At 40.8% G+C, this 20119-nt stretch overlaps 1 protein-coding gene across 2 annotated transcripts; it reads left to right on the top strand.

The window, feature by feature from the left end:
• The first annotated feature begins 9966 nt into the window (after nucleotides 1-9966).
• Nucleotides 9967-19713, top strand: LOC136477484 (GDSL esterase/lipase At1g28580-like). Of its 2 annotated transcripts, XM_066475658.1 has the most exons (5): nucleotides 9967-10294; nucleotides 14148-14363; nucleotides 18253-18404; nucleotides 18911-19184; nucleotides 19302-19713. In XM_066475658.1, the coding sequence occupies exons 1-5, from the start codon at nucleotides 9997-9999 to the stop codon at nucleotides 19517-19519; spliced, it is 1158 nt and encodes a 385-aa protein (XP_066331755.1). In that variant the 5' UTR covers nucleotides 9967-9996; the 3' UTR covers nucleotides 19520-19713. The 2 variants fall into 2 exon arrangements, with proteins under 2 accessions (XP_066331755.1, XP_066331756.1); XM_066475659.1 differs by lacking the exon at nucleotides 14148-14363.
• Nucleotides 19714-20119: the final 406 nt, after the last annotated feature.

Here is a 20119-nt window from a genome sequence, read left to right as displayed (position 1 = left end):
AGGGCTTCGGTCGTTTGATCAGCCACCGTGCCTGGGATGCATGTCCCCGTACTCCTCTATGGTCAGGCCGAGGCCCATGTCGCCTGCTCTCGCCGCCACTTGATGGATGTCATTATCGCTCCGGGCTTGGCGCTGATTGTTGATGATGCTGCAAGCATCATGGTTTGGACCGAGCCGTTCGCGCATAGGTGGTCGGTGTGGAGCGGGCGCCGGGTCGGGCCATGGTGTAGCCATGGTCTCCTGCTCCACGCCCAGCAACTGTAGTGGTGAGCGGATGGAGCGATTCGACTGGTGTGGCCCCTTTCCTCCAATGGGGAAAGAGGCCGTGAGCCAGTGTTGTGACGTGGAGCTCTTCGCCTATTGAACGGTGGGCGTTTCCACAAGCGCCCAGAGGTTCCGATGGATTGCTTGTTCCTAGGGGTCGACAGGCTCGGGAAGGCCGCGCAGAAGTATCGCCGTAGCAGCGATGTTCTAGCTAGCTCGAGCGAACTGAGGGGGGTCGTTCCCTCCGTCCAGGATGTTGCACTGGGCCTGACGGGCAAGACCTGGGCACCGATCGTCGGGTTACACGCACGTGGCGTAGCATGCTGCGCGGAGCGTGCCAACATAAGTGGCGGTTGGCTTTGCCGCCTTTGTCGCAACTCCTCGCCGTGCTCCTACGCACGAGCGAGGGCCTCCGCACGAGGGTCCGGAGGGGTGTGAGTGTGTAGAGACTCCGCTACCAACGGCGGCTATCCTGGAGCGTCCGCCATAGCGCACTCCCAGGACAGACGGTGGCTAGGTGCCACGACGTCGCCAATGCTAGAGCCGTCGCTTTCAACCTCGTCATCCACGAGGTTGTGAAAAGATGCGGGAGCATAGCCCACCATCCCCATGAATTCGGATGTGAGAGGGGGCGGCATCAGCATCCTTTGGAGCCCCTGCGTGTACGCGTCCATGGGGGACACTAAGCCGTAGGGGAACTGGTCGCACGATGGTCGCGCGCGGAGACAACTGGGTCCCTCTGGAGAATCGGTGGAAGTTATTAAACATCGAGTAAAGAACAACATGTACGTTACTCACCATAGAGTTTGAGCCCAGCATGGGCTCAAAGCGAAGCGTAGGTGTCTCGACGTTGAGGTTGTCGAGTGGCCCGGGGCCGACAAAGGGCGCTCCTCCTCCAATGGGCACCGTGACAGTGCCTCCTCGCGGAGGCGAAGTACGCCGAGCTAGTCGGCGATGAAGTCCAGACTTCTGAAAAGGAAGGTCTAGAATGGCTCGAAGATGAGAGGAACCCACATCCAAACAGGTGGGAGCGTGGGAAACTCCAATGAGCCAAAGCGAATCGTATCGCTTGAGCCGGTCATGCCGAAGATGGTGGAAAGGTGGGCCATCCGATGACCAAAAGCGTGAACGCACGACGTCCTCCCCACGGACGGCGTCAACTATCGGTGCGAAAAGTGACCAACAAGTAAATATTTATAGGTTTATCGTGCGTTATGATTAGATATGGCCTAGCACTCAATGACACAGGATTTATACTGGTTCAGACAACGTGCCCTACATCTAGTTTCAGTCAGTCGGAGACTTTATTCCTGAGCCCATGTGCACAAAGTTTGTTGTGGGGTTACAAACGAGTAGGAATAAGAAGGGGGTGTTAAAGGCCCGGTCGGACTCTGAATCAAAGGGCTGAGAGTGACGGGGGCTCTATCATGCGCTAAGTATTGAAGCGTGAACTCTGTGTAGCTTTAGAGTTCTAGAGCTGTGGAGCTGTTCGAATGCTCAGATTGTCTAGAGCCAGCCAAAGAGAGTCTAAATGACCGTCCTCTATTGGGAGAGCGCGCATCCCCTTTTATAAGTGAAGGGGATGGCCTTACAAGTTTAGAGAGAGAGAGAATGCATATGTTTGCTTTCTAGTCTTGTTGCCTACGCTGTCGGGTACGAGACGGTCGTCGGTGTCCACAATACTGTTTTATGTCAGACGCATGTGGCAGGCTTTACCATGTTCGTCTGGTATGGCAAATGACGGCGCCCACAATACTGTAAAGCAAATGTCAGCGCCCACAACACTGTTTGTGTTCTGGCATGCCTAAAAGGTTGCATAGTACCCTTCTGGCTTGGCCTGGCAGTACTGTCCTGTAGGTGTGCAGGATATGGCAGGGTACAGTCCTCGGTATTGCGGTTGACTTGAGCGCCTTACCTTATCTGCTCCGCCTGATCCCCGGGCCCTTACCGAGCGTGCATCCTAGGTCGGTCATTCCCGGTCCGTTATTCTCGGTCGGTTCCGACCGTGTCGGTCGGAGAAGAGCTGCAAGCAGAGGTTCGGCGTATTCTCGGTCAGAGAAGGAGGTCGGAGTCAGATCATGTCCCTTCCTTGGCCAGGCCTTCCGGTCGGAGACCGGATTGTTCTCCGGGTCGGTTGCTGGGTAACTGGGCCGGCCCATAAGGCGCATGTTGTCGCTACACTGTCTGCTGGACAAGTTTTTTGCTGGAAAGCAGGTCGATTGGGAACTCCGGGTCTATGAACCCCACAACTTAGTATCGCCACTGTCGTAGATTTGGAAAGTGGCTGAAGGAACGTGAATTGCTTTCTCAGCTCATCAGGCATCAACTGCCCCGAGCCCAACAATGAATTAAAGCTCAGGTAGACAAACACATAACTGAAAGAGAGTTCTAGGAAGGAGATTCGGTATTCCTAAAACTACAGCCATATGTGCAGTCCACCGTAGCATTTTGCACGAATTAGAAGCTCTCTTTCTGTTTTTATGGTCCGTTCAAGATTCTCCAGCGCGTGGGAAAAGTGGCCTACAGGATGGACCTTCCACCATGGGCCAAGATCCACCTGGTGGTGCAAATCTCACATGTTAAGATGCACGTGCCTGCTACTTCTTCAGTAAGTTCGGACCTCTCTTCTATATGAATGGACCCCAAGACTATCAACCCACTATCATTTGTGATTTTAGCACAACATTTTCACTGTTTTTTATAAGCCACTACTTCCATTTCGAAAGATGCAATTCTAGGTCCAATTAACATCAATCTATCTTTTACAAAAACTAGTATCAACATATGTAACTCAAAATAAATATGCTATAAAAATATATTTCATAATGAATCTACTAATAAATATTTAGTATGATAAATAATATTAATCTTTTATATAAATTTAGTCAAACTTTAGATTGTATGACTTAGTATTTTTATAGAATTACATCCTTTCTGAGAAGGAAGGAGTATTTTTATAGACATGAGAAAATCCCATGCCAACTGTTTTTGTTTTATTATAGTGACATTTCCGACCGCCGTACCCGATATATCGGTGCATTAATCAGAAGCTTGACCGGATAGTGAAGCCGAACAACCACCCACTAACTCCGCCATTACGATGGACTACTACATCTACCTCGTAAATCTCATGCCAACTGTTTTTGTTTTACTCCAAAGGGGTGGTCGTTCGATGGACTACTACATCGACCTCAATCCATCAAGTATTAAACTTTGGTTTTCGAAAATAAAATATGTCCTACATTGATGGATACAGGGAGTATATGTATAGCATCGATATTTCAAATTGTGAGAAATATTTCCATAATATGGTTATTTTGAAATTTTTTATTATAATAATGGTTAAAATCACATATTGGAGACTGATGTCTAGATGGGCTAATCCTACAAAGAATAATTGTTGAAATCTTTTGGTAATACAAAACTGAAAAACAATATAGGTAAATGAAATATCTGCCAATCCTATGGCTACTCGTGACACTAATTAACTAGCATATCAATAGTGAAAAGTAATTATAGAGGCCTTAGAGCATCTTCAATAGTTCCAAAAAAGTAATAGGTAAACCAACGGGGTTTCCCGCTAAAAAAAGTTGGGAGCATATTTGTTGTGTTGCTCCAACAGTTCCAAATATCTCGGTCCTAAAGTATACAAGACAATTTTATATAAGGAATCTCAAACTATTGCTAAATTACCCTAACCACTTCTATATTTTTTCTTCTCTTTTATATTTGCATCAGGAAATCTGTCCTAATCTTTTTTCTTCTCCACGTCCTTCCACCGGCCCATGCATACGTGCACGTATTTATCTGCACCATTGGGTCAAGTTTCCCAAGTGCGGAAGGATTGGGAGTTGAGATAGGGTGTAGTTGGAGAGTAGTTTTTTCAATATTGCTAAAAAAATCTAGATTGTGAGTGGGGTTTGGAAACTCTTGGAGATGCTCTATGTCCGATAACTTCACAACTATGGAATTTCAATGCCAGAGCATTCAAAAAAGATAAACCAAAGAATAATAAACTAAAAGAAGCTCAGAATTCCTGAAAAGAATTAACAAAATTGGGGGCCCAGACTCCATAGTCCCAACCGAATGAATGATCTAATTTAATTTACGTTAGGGCTAACCTTATCTTACTTATATTAGTTAGTACTCATTATCTAAAAATAGTATAGGCCAACAACTTAGTAAATTGTAACACCCTAAAATTTGTCTCTTTTAAAAATAGGTTTAAATGGTTTATTTCTAAATTTTTGTGCTCATAAAATATAGGAAAATAAATTTTTCATTAAATTAAAAATCATCATAAGGTTTAGCAACATGTTTGTGTATATATGCCCTTGCATTTGATGTATTTTATTGAGTGGTTTTGATTACAAATTTAAAATGGTTGAAATTGCTTTTACAAAAGAAATTAAAAATGGCTTAACAAATCGGGTATAGGACAGCCTCTACTCTTATGTGTATAGCCGTGATGGAATTATGCCATTCGACAGGGGGTTCCTATATCTGTTTGCCGAGTAAATCTAATGGCCCTAACTTGTTAGACGAACCTTTGAAAGACTTCATAGTGAACCCTGTCGACCATCCTTGGTAGTGGGTCAAGAGGTTGACCGCCGCAGGTGAAAGGGTAAATTACGACTTATAGTGAAAGTATACAACCTCTGCATATTGTAAAACTGGTATACCAGCCGTGCTCACGGTCACGAGCGACCTTGGAACATCTACGGAATAGATGATGAACACTAATGATACTAATGATAAAGATGCTCATTAATAATTAATGTTTATGATATTCATTATTCATGTTTACCTGATCATGTGTTTATATGGGCTTGTGATAAACTTGTTGCTACTACTTTACTAAAATTGTGATAATTAAAAGTTAACCGCAGTAAAACCAGTGTCAGCCTTTTGAGCCTCATGAATCCCATGTTATATTTGTTGAGTACGACATGTACTTATGCTTGCGTTATTTTTTCAATTATTTGGATAAAAATCCCAGATGGGTATCAGATTGCTAGTCTGAAGGAATTAGACTTGTGATCAACCAGTCGGTTGTCCCTGTGGAATTGGAGTCTTCACCTGAAGATCGGAGTTATCTTTTCGCTATTTGCTATCTAAGGTTATATTCTCTATACTAAGTACGTTATATATTGAGCATTGTCTATTGATATTACCTTATTTATAGCTATATGTGAGATTTGACTTCCTGAGCTCACATATGGTGTGTATCTGGTTTTGTTCTTAAAATCAGGTGCTACAAAGTGGTATCAGAGCAATACTGACTGTATGACGTAAGCCTAGTTAAAACTGAACGTTTTAGCATGCTTTCATCTTTGCTTAATTCTTGCTTTCTCTCTAACCTTGATATTTGCTAAAAGTTATGCTCACTTTGGCCTCTGTTCTGTTATGAAAACTTTGTCTCTATTCTCAATCCTCTCTCTTCATCTATATAGATGGGTCGTAATGAGGAGACCACCAGCATCAAAGATCAGGAGGACCAAGCTACGTTGTCCTTGACTGCATTCGACAAGGAGAAGCCTTTAGCTATGCAACAAGTACTAGAAGGAATGACTCAACATGGGAGTTCTCAACCGTGCTTGCCACAAGGTCAAACCAACATACCGAAGGGCCCAGTGAAGAGACAAGTGGCAAAAGCTTGGAAGAAGATGAAGTCCAATGAAGGTGTTCATAGTAAGACACTCGGATGTCAATATCAATGTCAATGCTGCAAGCATTATGGTTTTCCCTGTCTTTAGAACAAGTCTAATAAGAGGAAAGTCAAGGTGAACCCAAGTCGTGAAGCTAATGTGGATAAGAAGAGGAAGGCGGTCTCATCAGAGCTAGAATTGGAAAGCAATCAACATTCGAGTTCTACTATGTTGCCACATCCAGTTCTAATCCCTAGTTAGATAAGCTCAGACTCTAAAGAGTCAGAAGTTTCTCAAGCTAAGATTACTCCACTCTTTCCATAGGAGGTATGCATAGATGGGTGGACGATCACCTGTAAGGAGTTTCAACCCCGAAAGATCAAGCGAGCTAAAAAGCGGTCAAGTCTAACAAACATGAACCTTCGGAGTCAGCAAGTTGGTAACACACCTAGCAACAATTCTATGGAGTTTTACACCACAAAAGATCCAGCTAAGATCATGTGTTATCGTTGACAACAAGAAGGACATTATGCTAAATTTTGCCCACGGAAGAATCAACAATTGTATCATGAAAGTGGCCAAAGTCAGATCACTGCAAAGTTGCTACCAGAAAGTGTCAGTGATACCCAATCCAAAAGAAGCATTAGGTGAGAGTGATGAATGAAGAAGTTATGCTAGACTACCCAAGATCCTTAGATAAGGAATATGAGTTTGTGCTCTTTATGTAATAAAAATGATAGTATCGTAAGTTGAGTCAATGATTGAATTATGCATCTTTATTGCTTGTTGAATTGTCATTATGCTTATGATTGTTTTGAATCTTTATAATGATTGCAATGATCTTGTTGGGTGTTCCCACAATTTCATTTAGTTTATAGGCCTAAGGTATAAGGATCAGTGCAATAAATAGTTGGGTTATGGTTTTCTTCTGTTTTCTCTATCCTGTCTTTTCAAAGCAGTCTGCACTCTTTGGCTTATATCTCTGTTTTTCGACTACGAAAAATCATGAGACAATTCTGGACAATAGTAGATTTCAATATCTTTCTCTGAGCGCAAGAATCAGCTTGATAGCTATTTTGGTTATGGAGATACGAAAATCACAAGACGATGCAATCGTGCTGTGTAAAAGCTCGAGCAGTTTCTGTTGCGCACTGTTTTTGACCTCCTAAACTAGAGAATTTGGAAAAGTATTATATAAGGAAGTTGTGGATAATTTGATAAGCTTTCCAACGGTATAAGCTACAATATCACTGGATTAATAGAATGAGAGTTACAGCTATTTTACTGCGCTGCTGTTTTTCTGTGCTCGAGGAACTTCAGATTTCTTGTTCTTGTCCCTACACGAGAGTTTCTTTGCGATGTCAGGATGTCCTTATGCTAGTTAATCCGTCTAGAAGAAGGTGCAAGCTACCCTGTTGATCTTTTCTTAAGGGGGTAGCCAAGTTGAAGAATTTGCAAGATGAAGTATCCTACGTTCTAGATTTCGCAGTGGAAGCGTAGTGGTATCCAAAGATGTGAGAGAAATTTAGAGTCTCAATGAAGTTTGATTAAAGGTTTAAGGGAGGTTTAACCAAGATCATCAAGATATTGGTAGAGCAGCTAGAGAAGTAGAAGTCACAGCCAATGCCCTTAGCAACGGAGAATTATGCTAAGAAAGTTTGAGTGACACCAAGGACTAAGAATTGTATTCCAAGTTTGAGCAACCTGACCAGAACCATTAATGTTTTGAGGATTGGTGGTAGAATTCTCCTTCTGGTCAAGGGATTTGTAAGGTTTTGTTGGAAGGTGAATATTCTAAGAAAAAGAATTGATATTACAGATTAAAAAGAAAAGGTAACATAGTGATTGGAGTTACCTAAGAATTGTTCAAGGTACCTGTCAGAATCTTGGAATTAGTTTGGCAAGTTACTTAGAGTAAGATTAACAAGTATGCAAAGTGAAGTGGGATCATTATCAAGACGATGGAACTACACAAGGAAGTAAAGAAGAATTCAAAGACAGAGTATCCCTATCTCCTAGCCGACGTCTTCTGAATCTTGGAGACGAGATTCATCTTAAGGGGGTAGAATTGTAACACCCTAAAATTTGCCTCTTTTAAAAATAGGTTTAAAATAATTTATTTCTGAATTTTTGTGCTAATAAAATATAGGAAAATAAAAATTTTCATTAAATTAAAATTCATCATAAGGTTTAGCAATATGTTTGTGCATACATGCCCTTGCATTTGATGTGTTTGATTGAGTGGTTTTGATTAAAAATTTAAAATGGTTGAAATTGTTTTTGTAAAAGAAATTAAAAATGGCTTGACGAATCGGGTATATGACAACCTCTACTCTTATGTGTATAGCCGTGATGGAATTATGCCATTCAACAGAGGGTTCCTATAATTGTTTGTTGAGTGAATCTAATGGCCCTAACTTGTTAGACGAACCTTTGAAAGGCTTCATAGTGAACCCTACTGACTTTCCTTGGTAGTGGGTCAAGAGGTTGACCTCCTCGGACGAAAAGGTAAATCACGACTCACAGTAAAAGTGTACAACCTCTGTAGAGTGTAAAACTGGTATATTAGTCGTGTTCATAGTCACGAGCGGCCTTGGAATATTTACGAAATAGATGATGAACACGGATGATACTAATGATAAAAGATGCTCATTAATTATTACTGTTTATGCTATTCATTATTCATGTTTACCTGATCATGTGTTTATATGAGCTTGTGATAAATTTATTGTTACTCCTTTGCTAAAATTGTGACAATTAAAAGCTAACCGCAGTTAAACTAGGGTCAGCCTTTTGAGCCTTATGAACCCCATGTTATATTTGTTGAGTACGACATGTACTTACGCTTGCGTTATTTTTTCAATTATTTAGATAAAAATTCCAGATGGGTACCAGATTGCTAGTTTGGAGGAATTAGGCTTATGATCAACTAGTCGGTTGTCCCTGTAGAATTGGAATCTTCACCTGAAGATCGGAGTTGTCTTTTTGATATTTGCTATCTAAGGTTATATTCTCTATACTAAGTACGTTATATATTGAGCATTGTCTATTGATATTACCCTTATTTGTAGCTATATGTGAGATTTAACTTCCTAAACTCACATATAGTATGTATCTAATTTTGTTCTTAAAACCGGGTGCTACATAAACGTCAATGACTAACCAACCCCAAAGCGACCTTGTCATGTACTCAGCTGCGTGCTATATATATATATATATATATATATATATATATATATATATATATATATATATATATATATATATATATATATATATATATATATATATAACTTTCATAACTATTTCATCTACAGGTGCGACGCCAAAACATCGCTCCACAGATGAAAGGCGCCACCACGTGGGACCGACAACACGCTTTAGGGGAAGTCATTTCGTAGGACACCTCGCCATCGATCTCGGACGGCAAGTCACGCCCAGCCTTCCCTGCGTCGCGATCCACCTCGCCGACCCCTCCTCTCCCCTCTGACCCCTCCTCTCTCACGCCCAACACCAATGATTAGGGTTGCTCGTCTCGCTCCAAGGAACCGCCGCCGGACGACCTCGCCAAGCCGCCGTCGCCGTGCCACTGCTGGACGCGACACGACGCCTGCGACCCCTGCGCCCGCGACCGCGAAGCAGCCACATATCCGATGGCCCGCACGGTGATCCGGCGCAGCCTCGTCCGCCCGAGCCGCAAGCCCACGATCCGGCGCGGCCTCCTTGAACGTCGAGGGCGTCCTCGAGCCAGCGTCCACGACCATGACAGCCGGATAAGATATGAGAGCGGAGAGGGATCCAGAGGAGGCCTGCTGATATTAGCGAGGCGTCGTGCGGTTGAAAAATAGTATGAGTTAATTTAATTTACGTTAGAGCTAACCTTATCTTATATTAGTTAGTACTCATTATCTAAAAATAGTATGAGTTACAGAAACTTGTTGATTCATAAAACTTAGTAAATGCCAACAACTAACCAACCCCAAAGCGACCTTGCCGTGTCCTCGGCTGCGTGCATCTATATATACAATATAATATATGTATCATCACCGCCCGTCAATGAGCGTGCATACGAATTCGTTAGCACATGAGTCTCCTTCGCAGCATCTCTTGCTCATCCCTTTCGTTTTTCTTCATCGCACTGGTCATCACCAGTAGCAGCAGTAGTGCTACTAGCACCGGTAGCATTTCAGGAACCAGAAGATATAATGCCATGTTCAGCTTCGGAGATTCAGTTGCCGAAACCGGCAACATCTGCATCGTCAGCAGCAACAACTCGACGGAGCTGGATGTGCTCACCTGCACGCATCCGCCGTACGGCATGACCTACTTCGGCAAGCCGTCTTGCCGGTGGAGCAACGGTCGCGTGGTCGTTGACTTGATCGGTAGATACACACATTTCCTTGTTTATAATTAATTTCATACTACAACAATAACTATATGCTAGTAAAGGCCTTTGTTTAGATCACATGATCTAAAGTTTAACTACTAAACTTTAGACCACTTTAGCTCATGAGGCTTCAAACAGAGGTCTAAGAGCATCTCAAGTGCCGTCTAAAGTTTAGCAAACCTCACAAAAACTTATCACACAAGTGAGCTAAAGTGGTCTAAATTTTTAGTCCATAACTTTAGCCAACTAAACTTATCGGAGAATTCGAACAGACCCTAGGTAAAAAAAAGGATTGGCATGCTCTTGGAAAAAACATAGAACATGCATGACACGACGATCATTAGAAATTCACAAATTAGAAATATTTTAGTATACTCTAGACCAACACACTCAAATACAAATAGGGATCAGAAACATGGTCAATATCACGAAGAATAATGAAAGACTCTTGCAGGGGTAGTCATATAATGCTTCCGACTAATTAAATTAACTATATTAAATTACATTTTTTTTCTTTTTGTTCATTAATTTTCTGATGCAAAAGCCATGCAGTTCCTATTAACTTGCGATAAATTTATTAATTACTAATCTACATGTTTTTTCATTCATATCCATAGTTTGAAACTTTACAGTAGCTATATGCATCTTTAATATGTATTTAGTTGAAACTTTAGCTTAAACTATGACGGCTCTTGTTGTAGTCCATATCTTATGATCTCACAAATCCAAATTATGATTTTAAAATTTTAATCTTATTGATTACCACATACTTTCTTTATCTTAATTTAAATCTCTTGTGCTCATTATATGTTTTATTAACTCTTCTTTTATACTTATTTGAAAATATAAGGATTTTAGATCATAGATTGCACTCCTAAGTACTATGATGGCATAAAAAATATTATTTAAAACATAGAACATGTCGCTTATGATCAGTGGAGCTTGAAGTGAGACCAATGATGGGGTAGCAATGCTAACCCCAAAGAGGGTCTTATAATGATTGTTTACTCCAAATAAATCTCAAATAATAGGAAACTATAACCAACTGTAGTATGTACTAAACTCCCCCACTGCTCAACATGTTTAAATTTCTCATAATCTTAATTTTGATTTTGAAATTTCAATCTTATTGATCACTACATACTTTCTTTATCCTCAAGAGAAGATAAATCCCTTGTGCTTATTGTACATACTTTCTTTATCCTCGGGAGAAGTTAAATCTCTTGCGCTTATTGTATGTTTATTAACTCTCCTTTTTTACTTTTTTTAAAAATACAAGGATTTTAAGTCATAGACTGCAATCTTAAGTATTACAATAGCATAAACAGTCATTTAAACATGCAACACGTGCTTAAGATAGTGCTAACCACAAAAGGATATTAAAATTTAAGCCGTATAATGATTATTTACTCCAAAGAAATCTCAAAGACCAGGAAATACAGCCACCTACGTCTGCACTAACCTCCCCCACTTCTCGATGTGCTTAGATTTTCTCATAAGTCTAAATTTTAATTTTAAAATTTAAATCTTATTGATTGTTGCATACTTTCGTTATCCTCAAGTTAAATTAAATCTCTTATGCTTGTCGTTTGTTTTATTAACTCTAGATATAAGGAGTTTAGGTCATAGACTGCACTCTTAAGTACTACAATGGCACAAACAATTATTTAAAACATGCAACGCCTCACTTAAGATCACCGGTAAAGCTTGAAGTGAGACCAAGGATGGGGTAGTAGTACTACTCAATAGTATATTAATATTTAAGCTTTATAATGATTATTTACTCCAACATTTTAGTTAAAATAGGTATAAATATATCTAAAGTAACAAGTTACATAAACATATCATTGTTATTAATATAAGTTAAAATAATTTGTTAGTATCATTAGTATATAAGTCGATAAGGATTTTTTTTTATAATTGCTAAAACATAACATATATATTTATCACTCATGCACATGTGTAGTTGATCATCAGCATGATGGTACAATATATGTGTTTACTTTAATCAAATTTTAATATAATAATGATAATATTAATATTAATAGGAGTGCATAATGTAGAAACATATATATTCATCATGGTTATTTAAACATTTCTAATAGTAGATATTGATAATTTACATTTATATTTGAGGGGGCATTTCAGTTGTCTTAATAAGGATATATAAGTGGTAATTTAGTTCTAATTTAAGTGGTTACACTAGTAGAGAACAGACCTTTCATCTGAGGCTAAAATGGGCTCTAGTCCCGGTATTTTTTGTGCCCGGGACTAGAGAGACCTTTAGTTCCGGTTGGTGTCTCCAACCGGGACTAAAGGTCCCTACCCAACGGCTACTGTGCTCGGCACAGTGGCAGGGGACCTTTAGTCCCGGTTGGAGACACCAACCGGGACTAAAGGTGGACCTTTACTTCCGGTTGGAGCCACCAACCGGGACTAAAAGTCCTCAACCTTTAGTCCCGGTTGGTAACACCAACCGGGACTAAAGGTAGACCCTTTAGTCCCGGTTGGTAACACCAACCCGGACTAAAGGACCCTTTAGTCCCGGTTGGTAACACCAACCGGGACTAAAGGTCCCCCGATGGGTTAGTTCAAAAGGGAAGCATCCCATCCATTGTCAGATGTGTTGTGTAGGTGGGGTGGTAAGCTACGCGCGAGGCAATGCATGAGGTTTTGGGTTTGAATCTCACGGGACGCAACGGTGGGAGGCATTATTTTTTTTAAAGCTGGACGGACCTTTAGTCCCGGTTGGTGTTACCCACCGGGACTAAAGGTCCCGGCTCCTGACCCGGGACTAAAGGACCCTCCTTTAGTCCCGGATGCTTAATCCCGGGTGGGGAGCCGGGACTAAAGGGGGTTCTCCACCGGGAGTAAAACCCGTCTCTGTATTACAAAGATTATCTATTTGAACAGCCAGTGAGTAATTAGATGCAATTTATATTTACTTTAGATCCTGTTTTTTCAATGGTATAGAACTTTATATTTTCTTACACAATCACAGAGGCGGTAATTATTTAAAAAAATGGAATAGATCCAATGACTATTATTACCAATGGTGTTTAGAGTGTACTAGATTAGTGGATAGATGCATGTTTCTAATTTTTGTGATAATTTCTACAGTTCATCTTTCTTCTAGGGGGTCTCATTAGCATTAGAGTGGAGGATCCATTGATCTCATCTAGTTAGTATTTCTTAGATTTATCCCTTTTCCCTAGCATGGTATGTATTTAGTTGAAAACTTAGCTTAAGTTATACTCCCTTCACCCTGTAATTTAAGGGATCCAAGCGATTTTTGGACAAAATAAAGAGCTAGGCAATCGGTGGAGTATAACATTAGGTTACTTTGCATTATCTTTCATAATCATAATGCCGAGGGTGGATAATTTATAAAAAATATATATGGTTATCTAAAATTATCTTTCATAATAACAGAGGTGGTTAAAATATATATTGCTGTGTGAGTTCAAGGTTGTCGATTTAAATCCTGGAAGACACATTTTTTTCTGAGTTCTTTGAAAATCATTAGTAGAGACGGACATCTTAACGCATCCTCTCTACAAATTAGTATTAATAGAGACAGACAAATTAAAATGCCCGCCTCAGAGATAATTTGATAGAGGCTGTTGGCTTGCCCATCTATATTAATAGAAAATACCCACCTCTAAAAAGGTTTCATGTACTAGTGATAGCAGCTACGAAATGGGAAGAATGGACTAAAAAAAATCTCTCGCTCATTGATAGAAAAAGGTCCAGAACTGAATGTCCCAACCGATTAATGGGGTACCCATTTTTATTTCTTTGGGTAGAAGTTTGTTTTTGTGTTTTACTTTTACCACATATTGGCACAGCTCAATCGCTTGGACTCCCACTACTTGCACCATCGAAATCCAAAGGCAAAGATTTCCAAAAGGGTGCAAATATGGCCATCACCGGTGGTACTGCGCTGAACTTCTCCTTCTACCAATCAATGGGCGTTGAAGATCCAGTGTGGAACCATGGCTCGCTAGACATGCAAGTCCAGTGGTTCAAGGAGTTGATTGCTTCCATATGCGGGACAAAAGAGAGTGAGCGCTTCATCACTCTCTTCTTATTGATTATTAATGGATTCCTCGCCTTCCCATTAAATTAGTACACCATCCGTTTCAAATTATAACATGTTTTGGCTTTTGTAGATACGTTGTTTTTATCATGTATTTAGATATAATCTATCCCTAATACTATAGAGGCAAAATTTCTGCCAACAAAAAAATTTGTTCCAACTTTACACAACACTAATCTCCGTTTCCAGCTCGCAGTCCAAATTAGATCCGTAACCACCAGCAGCAAGGCAAAGGCAGGACGTGCACGCCCACCGATGGCCCAGCCCACAGACGTACGTCAATGAACACAGGTTAGCATACAAGTCTAAACCTGTCCGATCTCTCTTGCATCGCCGGTTTGGCCAAAACGATATCACAGATTCACAGGGACTCAACAAATCATAGCGCACACACATCCCGAATCGTATACAAATTGTATCCCAAATCAAACACAAATCGAATAAAAGCAATCAATAAATCGTGCCCCATCGACAAGAACTGCTCGTCCAGACGTCCACCGTAATTGGACCCCAATGCAGCCATCGGCTACTACCTTGACGGCCATGTGGTCGACATGAGGGCCGCCGGGGAAGATGGGAAGAGGGCCACTGCACCGTTGATCGGCCGTCCGGACTCTTTGGGATGTCGCCGTGCCTGGCAAGTCTCCCATCAGAGTATCCAGTGGCGGATCCAAAGGAGGGCTGGGGGGCTCCAGCCCCCGTAATGTCTTGATTTTAAGCCTAATCACTATAGCAAAAGCTTGATTTCACCATTAAATCTTCATGCAAATTAACATCTTCATTGTTTTAGCCCCCTTATCTCGCATCGTGCATCCGCCACTGAGAGTATCGGACGTCCGCGCACCCCGCGACGCCGCCGGCCGTGCTTGCCGTCCGCGCCCCCCGCGAGGCGTCCGAACATCCCGCGAGGCCACCGACCCGGACGTCTGCGTGCGCCTGGCGAAGTGGCGAAGCTGTAGCCCACCACCCCGTCGCGATGCCGCAGCTGGCTGCTGGCCTTTGCTTCGGATCTAACTGGATTTGAGAACAGATATGGCATGGGGGGAGGAAGGAAGAGGCAGGTGGTGACTTTCCGATGGGTGTCGACGCACGAGTACGAGTGAAGATGTGGCATGAGTGATAATGGTGGACCGGGGACGGTTGGGGTTCCAGGTGATTTTTTTTTCTGTGTTAACAAGTGGGCCCCCCTGTAATGCAAAGCTGCTTGGTAGACGCTTAAAAAAAGACTAATCTGATGGTGCTTAAATAATTCATACGATTAGAAATCCTCTTAAACATCTTTTAAGCCCACAACGCATGGACTCTTTCAAAATCTATTTTTTGCATTAGAATAAGTCACAACTTCTGATTCAATTGTAGGGCGCCGCTTCGAACGTCGGACGCTTTGGCGAGCAGTATGCTGGGCTAGAGCGCCTGGCATTCAAAAAATCAACTACCGATAAGCGCCCTGCCACATGTATGCGTTGTACAGACCCTTAGACTTCAACATTATAGCACTAATAATAGCTATACACTGCCGGACTCAGTGGCTTTGCCGAGTGCCAGGGTGCCAGGGGCACTCGGCAAAGGACACTCGGCAAAAAATGGGTCGGCAAATATGTCTTTGTCTTTTTTTTTTGTCGGGCACTCGGCAAACCGACACTCGACAAAGTTGGAACCGAAAAAAACCCGAAAAAAATGGGGAAAATGGAAAAAAAAAATTTAATCGGTGGAGGCCCCCACCGGCCAGCATCCGTCCATCTCCGGTATTTTTCGCGTAAATTTCACAGCAACGCGGCCGACGGGATTCGAACCCGCAACCTCCTCTGAGCGCGAACCTCCTCTACTACTACACCACACTGTTACTTGTGTCTGGATTCCGTTTTAGTTCCCAACATATTATACTAAACCGAGTGTAAATTGTTTGTTTGAGGCCCTAAACGAATTCAAATAAAAAAGTTGTAAACTACAAAGTTTTATAACTTTTCGAGATCTACACTTTTAGTTTAGGAAGTTTTTCCATCCGAGGTCGTTTACAAAATTTGGATTTCAAAATTTTGAAATTCAAACGCAGTTTTGCATGACAAGATGATTTCAAATCAAAAAGTTGCCAACTACAATGTTTCATAACTTTTCGAGATCTACAGAGTTTATTTTGGTTGTTTTTCCATCCGAGGTCGTTTGAAAAGTTCGAATTTTAAATTTTTGAAATTCAAACACAGTTTTGCATGACAAGATGATTTCAAATAAAAAAGTTGTCAACTACAATGTTTCATAACTTTTCGAGATCTACAGAGTTTATTTTGATTGTTTTCCCATCCGAGGTCGTTTGAAAAGTTCAAATTTTAAATTTTTGAAATTCAAACACAGTTTTGCATAACAAGATGATTTCAAATCAAAAAGTTGTCAATTATAAAGTTTCATAACTTTTCGAGATATACAAAGTTTATTTTGGTTGTTTAGTCATCTGTTCATCCAACATGGTCGTTCTAACATTGTTCACAAATCTTATATATCTCTCTTGTAGTTTCATAAGCTACAAGAGAGATATGTTAGATTTGTGAACAAATTTACTTTCACTTTGTCATATGAAGAAAAGACCAAAACAAACATTGTACATCTTGATGAGTTATACAACTTTGTAGTTGAAAACTTTTTCATTTGAATTAATTTACTGCTTCAAAATGTGCTTTGAAATTTTTTTTGTCGAGTGTAAAAAAAAACACTCGGCAAAGAAGCTTCTTTGCCGAGTGTCAAAAAAAACACTCGGCAAAGACGTCTTTGCCGAGTGTCCGAAAAACAACACTCGGCAAACCACTTGGCACTCGGCAAAGTGCCGGTCTCCGGTAGTGATAGCCTACTGACACAGGTCTCATATGGACCAAGTAGTCTCAATAAACTGTGGTTGCCTAAGTATCATTCAAATAAAATCGTTTGTATTATGTACTGCTATATTACTAGGGCACATTTCAATGCACTTAACAAATCAATAATTTTACAACTACTATATTCCAGTTCTTAATGTCTATCTACCTAATATTAAAGTACGGCGTATTAACTGATCCTACACTCTTCCATGCCTGTATTAGTTAAAGTGTATAGACATCCTAAGATGACTCTGATTCGTGTCTATACGAGTTAGAGCAACATACATCATGTTATGGTATTCGATTCCAAAATAAATAAGAACAGATGACATAATTACAAAGCGGTCAAATTCCAAGTCTAACTGTCCGTGAAGTCTGATTTGAAAAAAAATAGAGTACACTGTCGTTGAATAAATCCTCAAGCTATAAGTTATCCCGTTCACTATGAAATAATCTGTATATACCATTGCAACGTAGAAATTATAATTAAATATGTTTATGATTGTCAAAGAAAGTCATGCAACTCGACATTTAACTGTAGCAACACATGCATGATGTGAAAATTAAATTTATGATATATTGACGTCTAAATATTTTTATGCTTTGCAACCAACAAACAACGTATCAATATTATAATTCAATATAGGCTTAACAGGACATTGTAATATTATTGCCAATATTAACTTACATTATGGAGGTCTCGTCATCATCATAAAATAATTTATTAAATTTTATAGACAGAGCAAAATATAAATAAATAAATATGTACTGTTCATGTCTTCGTTCCTCATAAACATTTGGTAGTTTTTTCTCCCGTTGCAACGCATGGGCACTTTTGCCGGTGTATATCCAAATATTGCATAGTAAAAACTACGTATCTAGAAAAAGCAAAACGTCTTGTAATTTGGAATGGATGGAATACATTTTTGTCGTAGCTATCTGCAGTATTTTTTCTGTATAGATTTAATGCAATATAATTCAGCTGCCGCTTGTGTATATATCATATAGAGTGCACAGGGTTTCTAGCAGAATCGCTGTTTCAGTTCGGTGGATTTGGAGGAAACGACTATAATATCCAGCTTCTTGAGCTTGGGCTGACCGTTGAGCAGGCAATGGAGAACACCCCATTGATTGTCGATGCCATCGTTAACGGTATTGAGGTAACATATAATATATCTTTTTTTAAGAGTACAAGACCAACGTTTAAGCATTCATTATGATCATCACCACCACACCATGCGGTAGCAAAACCGGTAATATATATATAATACATCGTCATCGTGGGGCTATTTGGATCCTTTTATTTTGGGGAATCAGAATCTACTTAATAGACTAGACTATTTGGTAGGAATTTCATAACTTTCCAAAGTTCACATATAGCCTATCTCAAATTCATAGGGTGGAAGATAGAATTTGATTCTATAGATCACCATACTATATTTCTACTTCGCAACTTATAACATGGTCATCAACTCGCTCTCCTACTATACATAAGTATCTCTCGTATGGCCCATAATAATATACAAATATATTCCGTATACGACCATATTAGCTTAATTAATCTGTGTCTAAATTATAATTATTAAATGAATTCAATTCCAGCATCAAACAGGGCCTACAGGAAATTACTCATAAGCTATTACGAATATTTTGTCATTTGGTGCAGAGGCTGATTGCACTTGGTGCTGTTCACATTGTTGTCCCGGGCATTCTTCCAACGGGCTGTCTCCCACTCTTCTTGACGTTATTTTCTCAACCTCAAGCGACAGACTTCGATCAGCACGGCTGCTTGAAAAGTTTCAACCGTCTGACAGAGTACCACAACTCGATGCTCCAGAAACAAGTACAAATACTCCAAGCCAAGCATAGGTCAACAAGGATGATGTACGCAGATTACTCCTCCCAGGTGTACAAAATGGTGCAACAGCCTCAAGAGTTTGGTATGTATTTTATTTTATTTTAATAAAATAGGTTCCAAGATCGCAAGAAAGGGTCGTTGCAGATAGGAGGAAATTATACTACGACTGATATATTTGTGCCGTGGAATTATGTATTAGGATTCAGAAATCCTTTGGAAACGTGCTGCGGGGCAGGAGGAGGCAAGTACAACTTCGACGTCGCCGCCAGATGCGGCATGCCGGGCGCAACAACAGCTTGCCGCGACCCGTCGGCTCGCCTGAGCTGGGACGGCGTCCACCCGACGGAGGCGGCGAACAAGATGATCGCCGACGCCTGGCTCAACGGCCCCTACTGCACCCCGCCTATTTTAAGTTGAACAAATCAAATCATATATATGCATGCATGCTCTCGACCGTACGTCGTCGTCTTATGTTAATAAGAACACGGTGACCATCAGCGCCGGTCCTAAGGTTTCAAGGGCTCCCCTCGTTACGATGGTCCGTCAAAGACTATGTGTATGTTTGTTTAATATAGATATATACAAATATCTAATTTCACTTAAAAAACAAATGTAATGATATATTCTTATTTTTTATGGGAATATATTTTCAATTTTAACATATTAAATAATGATCAATGAACAACACTATTATAAACTGATCATATCCGTCATATCCATTGCGTGGATCGATCGACATGAATACCTTGCTGGCATGCTGCATGACGATTGAGAGTTGAGAATTGAATCTTTAGACTTCAGGCCGCCATATGCTAGTGTTGATCCCTGAATCTGATGGCCGATGCCCGGTGGCCATGGCCTACTGCTGGTCTGGATGCCAGGCTCCTACTCGTTTGTTGCACGCGGCATGCTAGCACAGCTCGGCTGATGCATGCATCACGAGGGGCCATGGTGAATCGGCGATCGGAGTATCAGGAGCGGGTGGCGCATGCGTCACTGCATGAGACAACTGAGTTA

This window comes from Miscanthus floridulus, chromosome 8 (assembly GCF_019320115.1).
Source record: "Miscanthus floridulus cultivar M001 chromosome 8, ASM1932011v1, whole genome shotgun sequence".
Lineage (NCBI taxonomy): Eukaryota > Viridiplantae > Streptophyta > Magnoliopsida > Poales > Poaceae > Miscanthus > Miscanthus floridulus.
The sequence above is the reverse complement of the archived record's forward strand: the minus strand, read 5'-3'. Positions and strand labels throughout refer to the sequence as shown.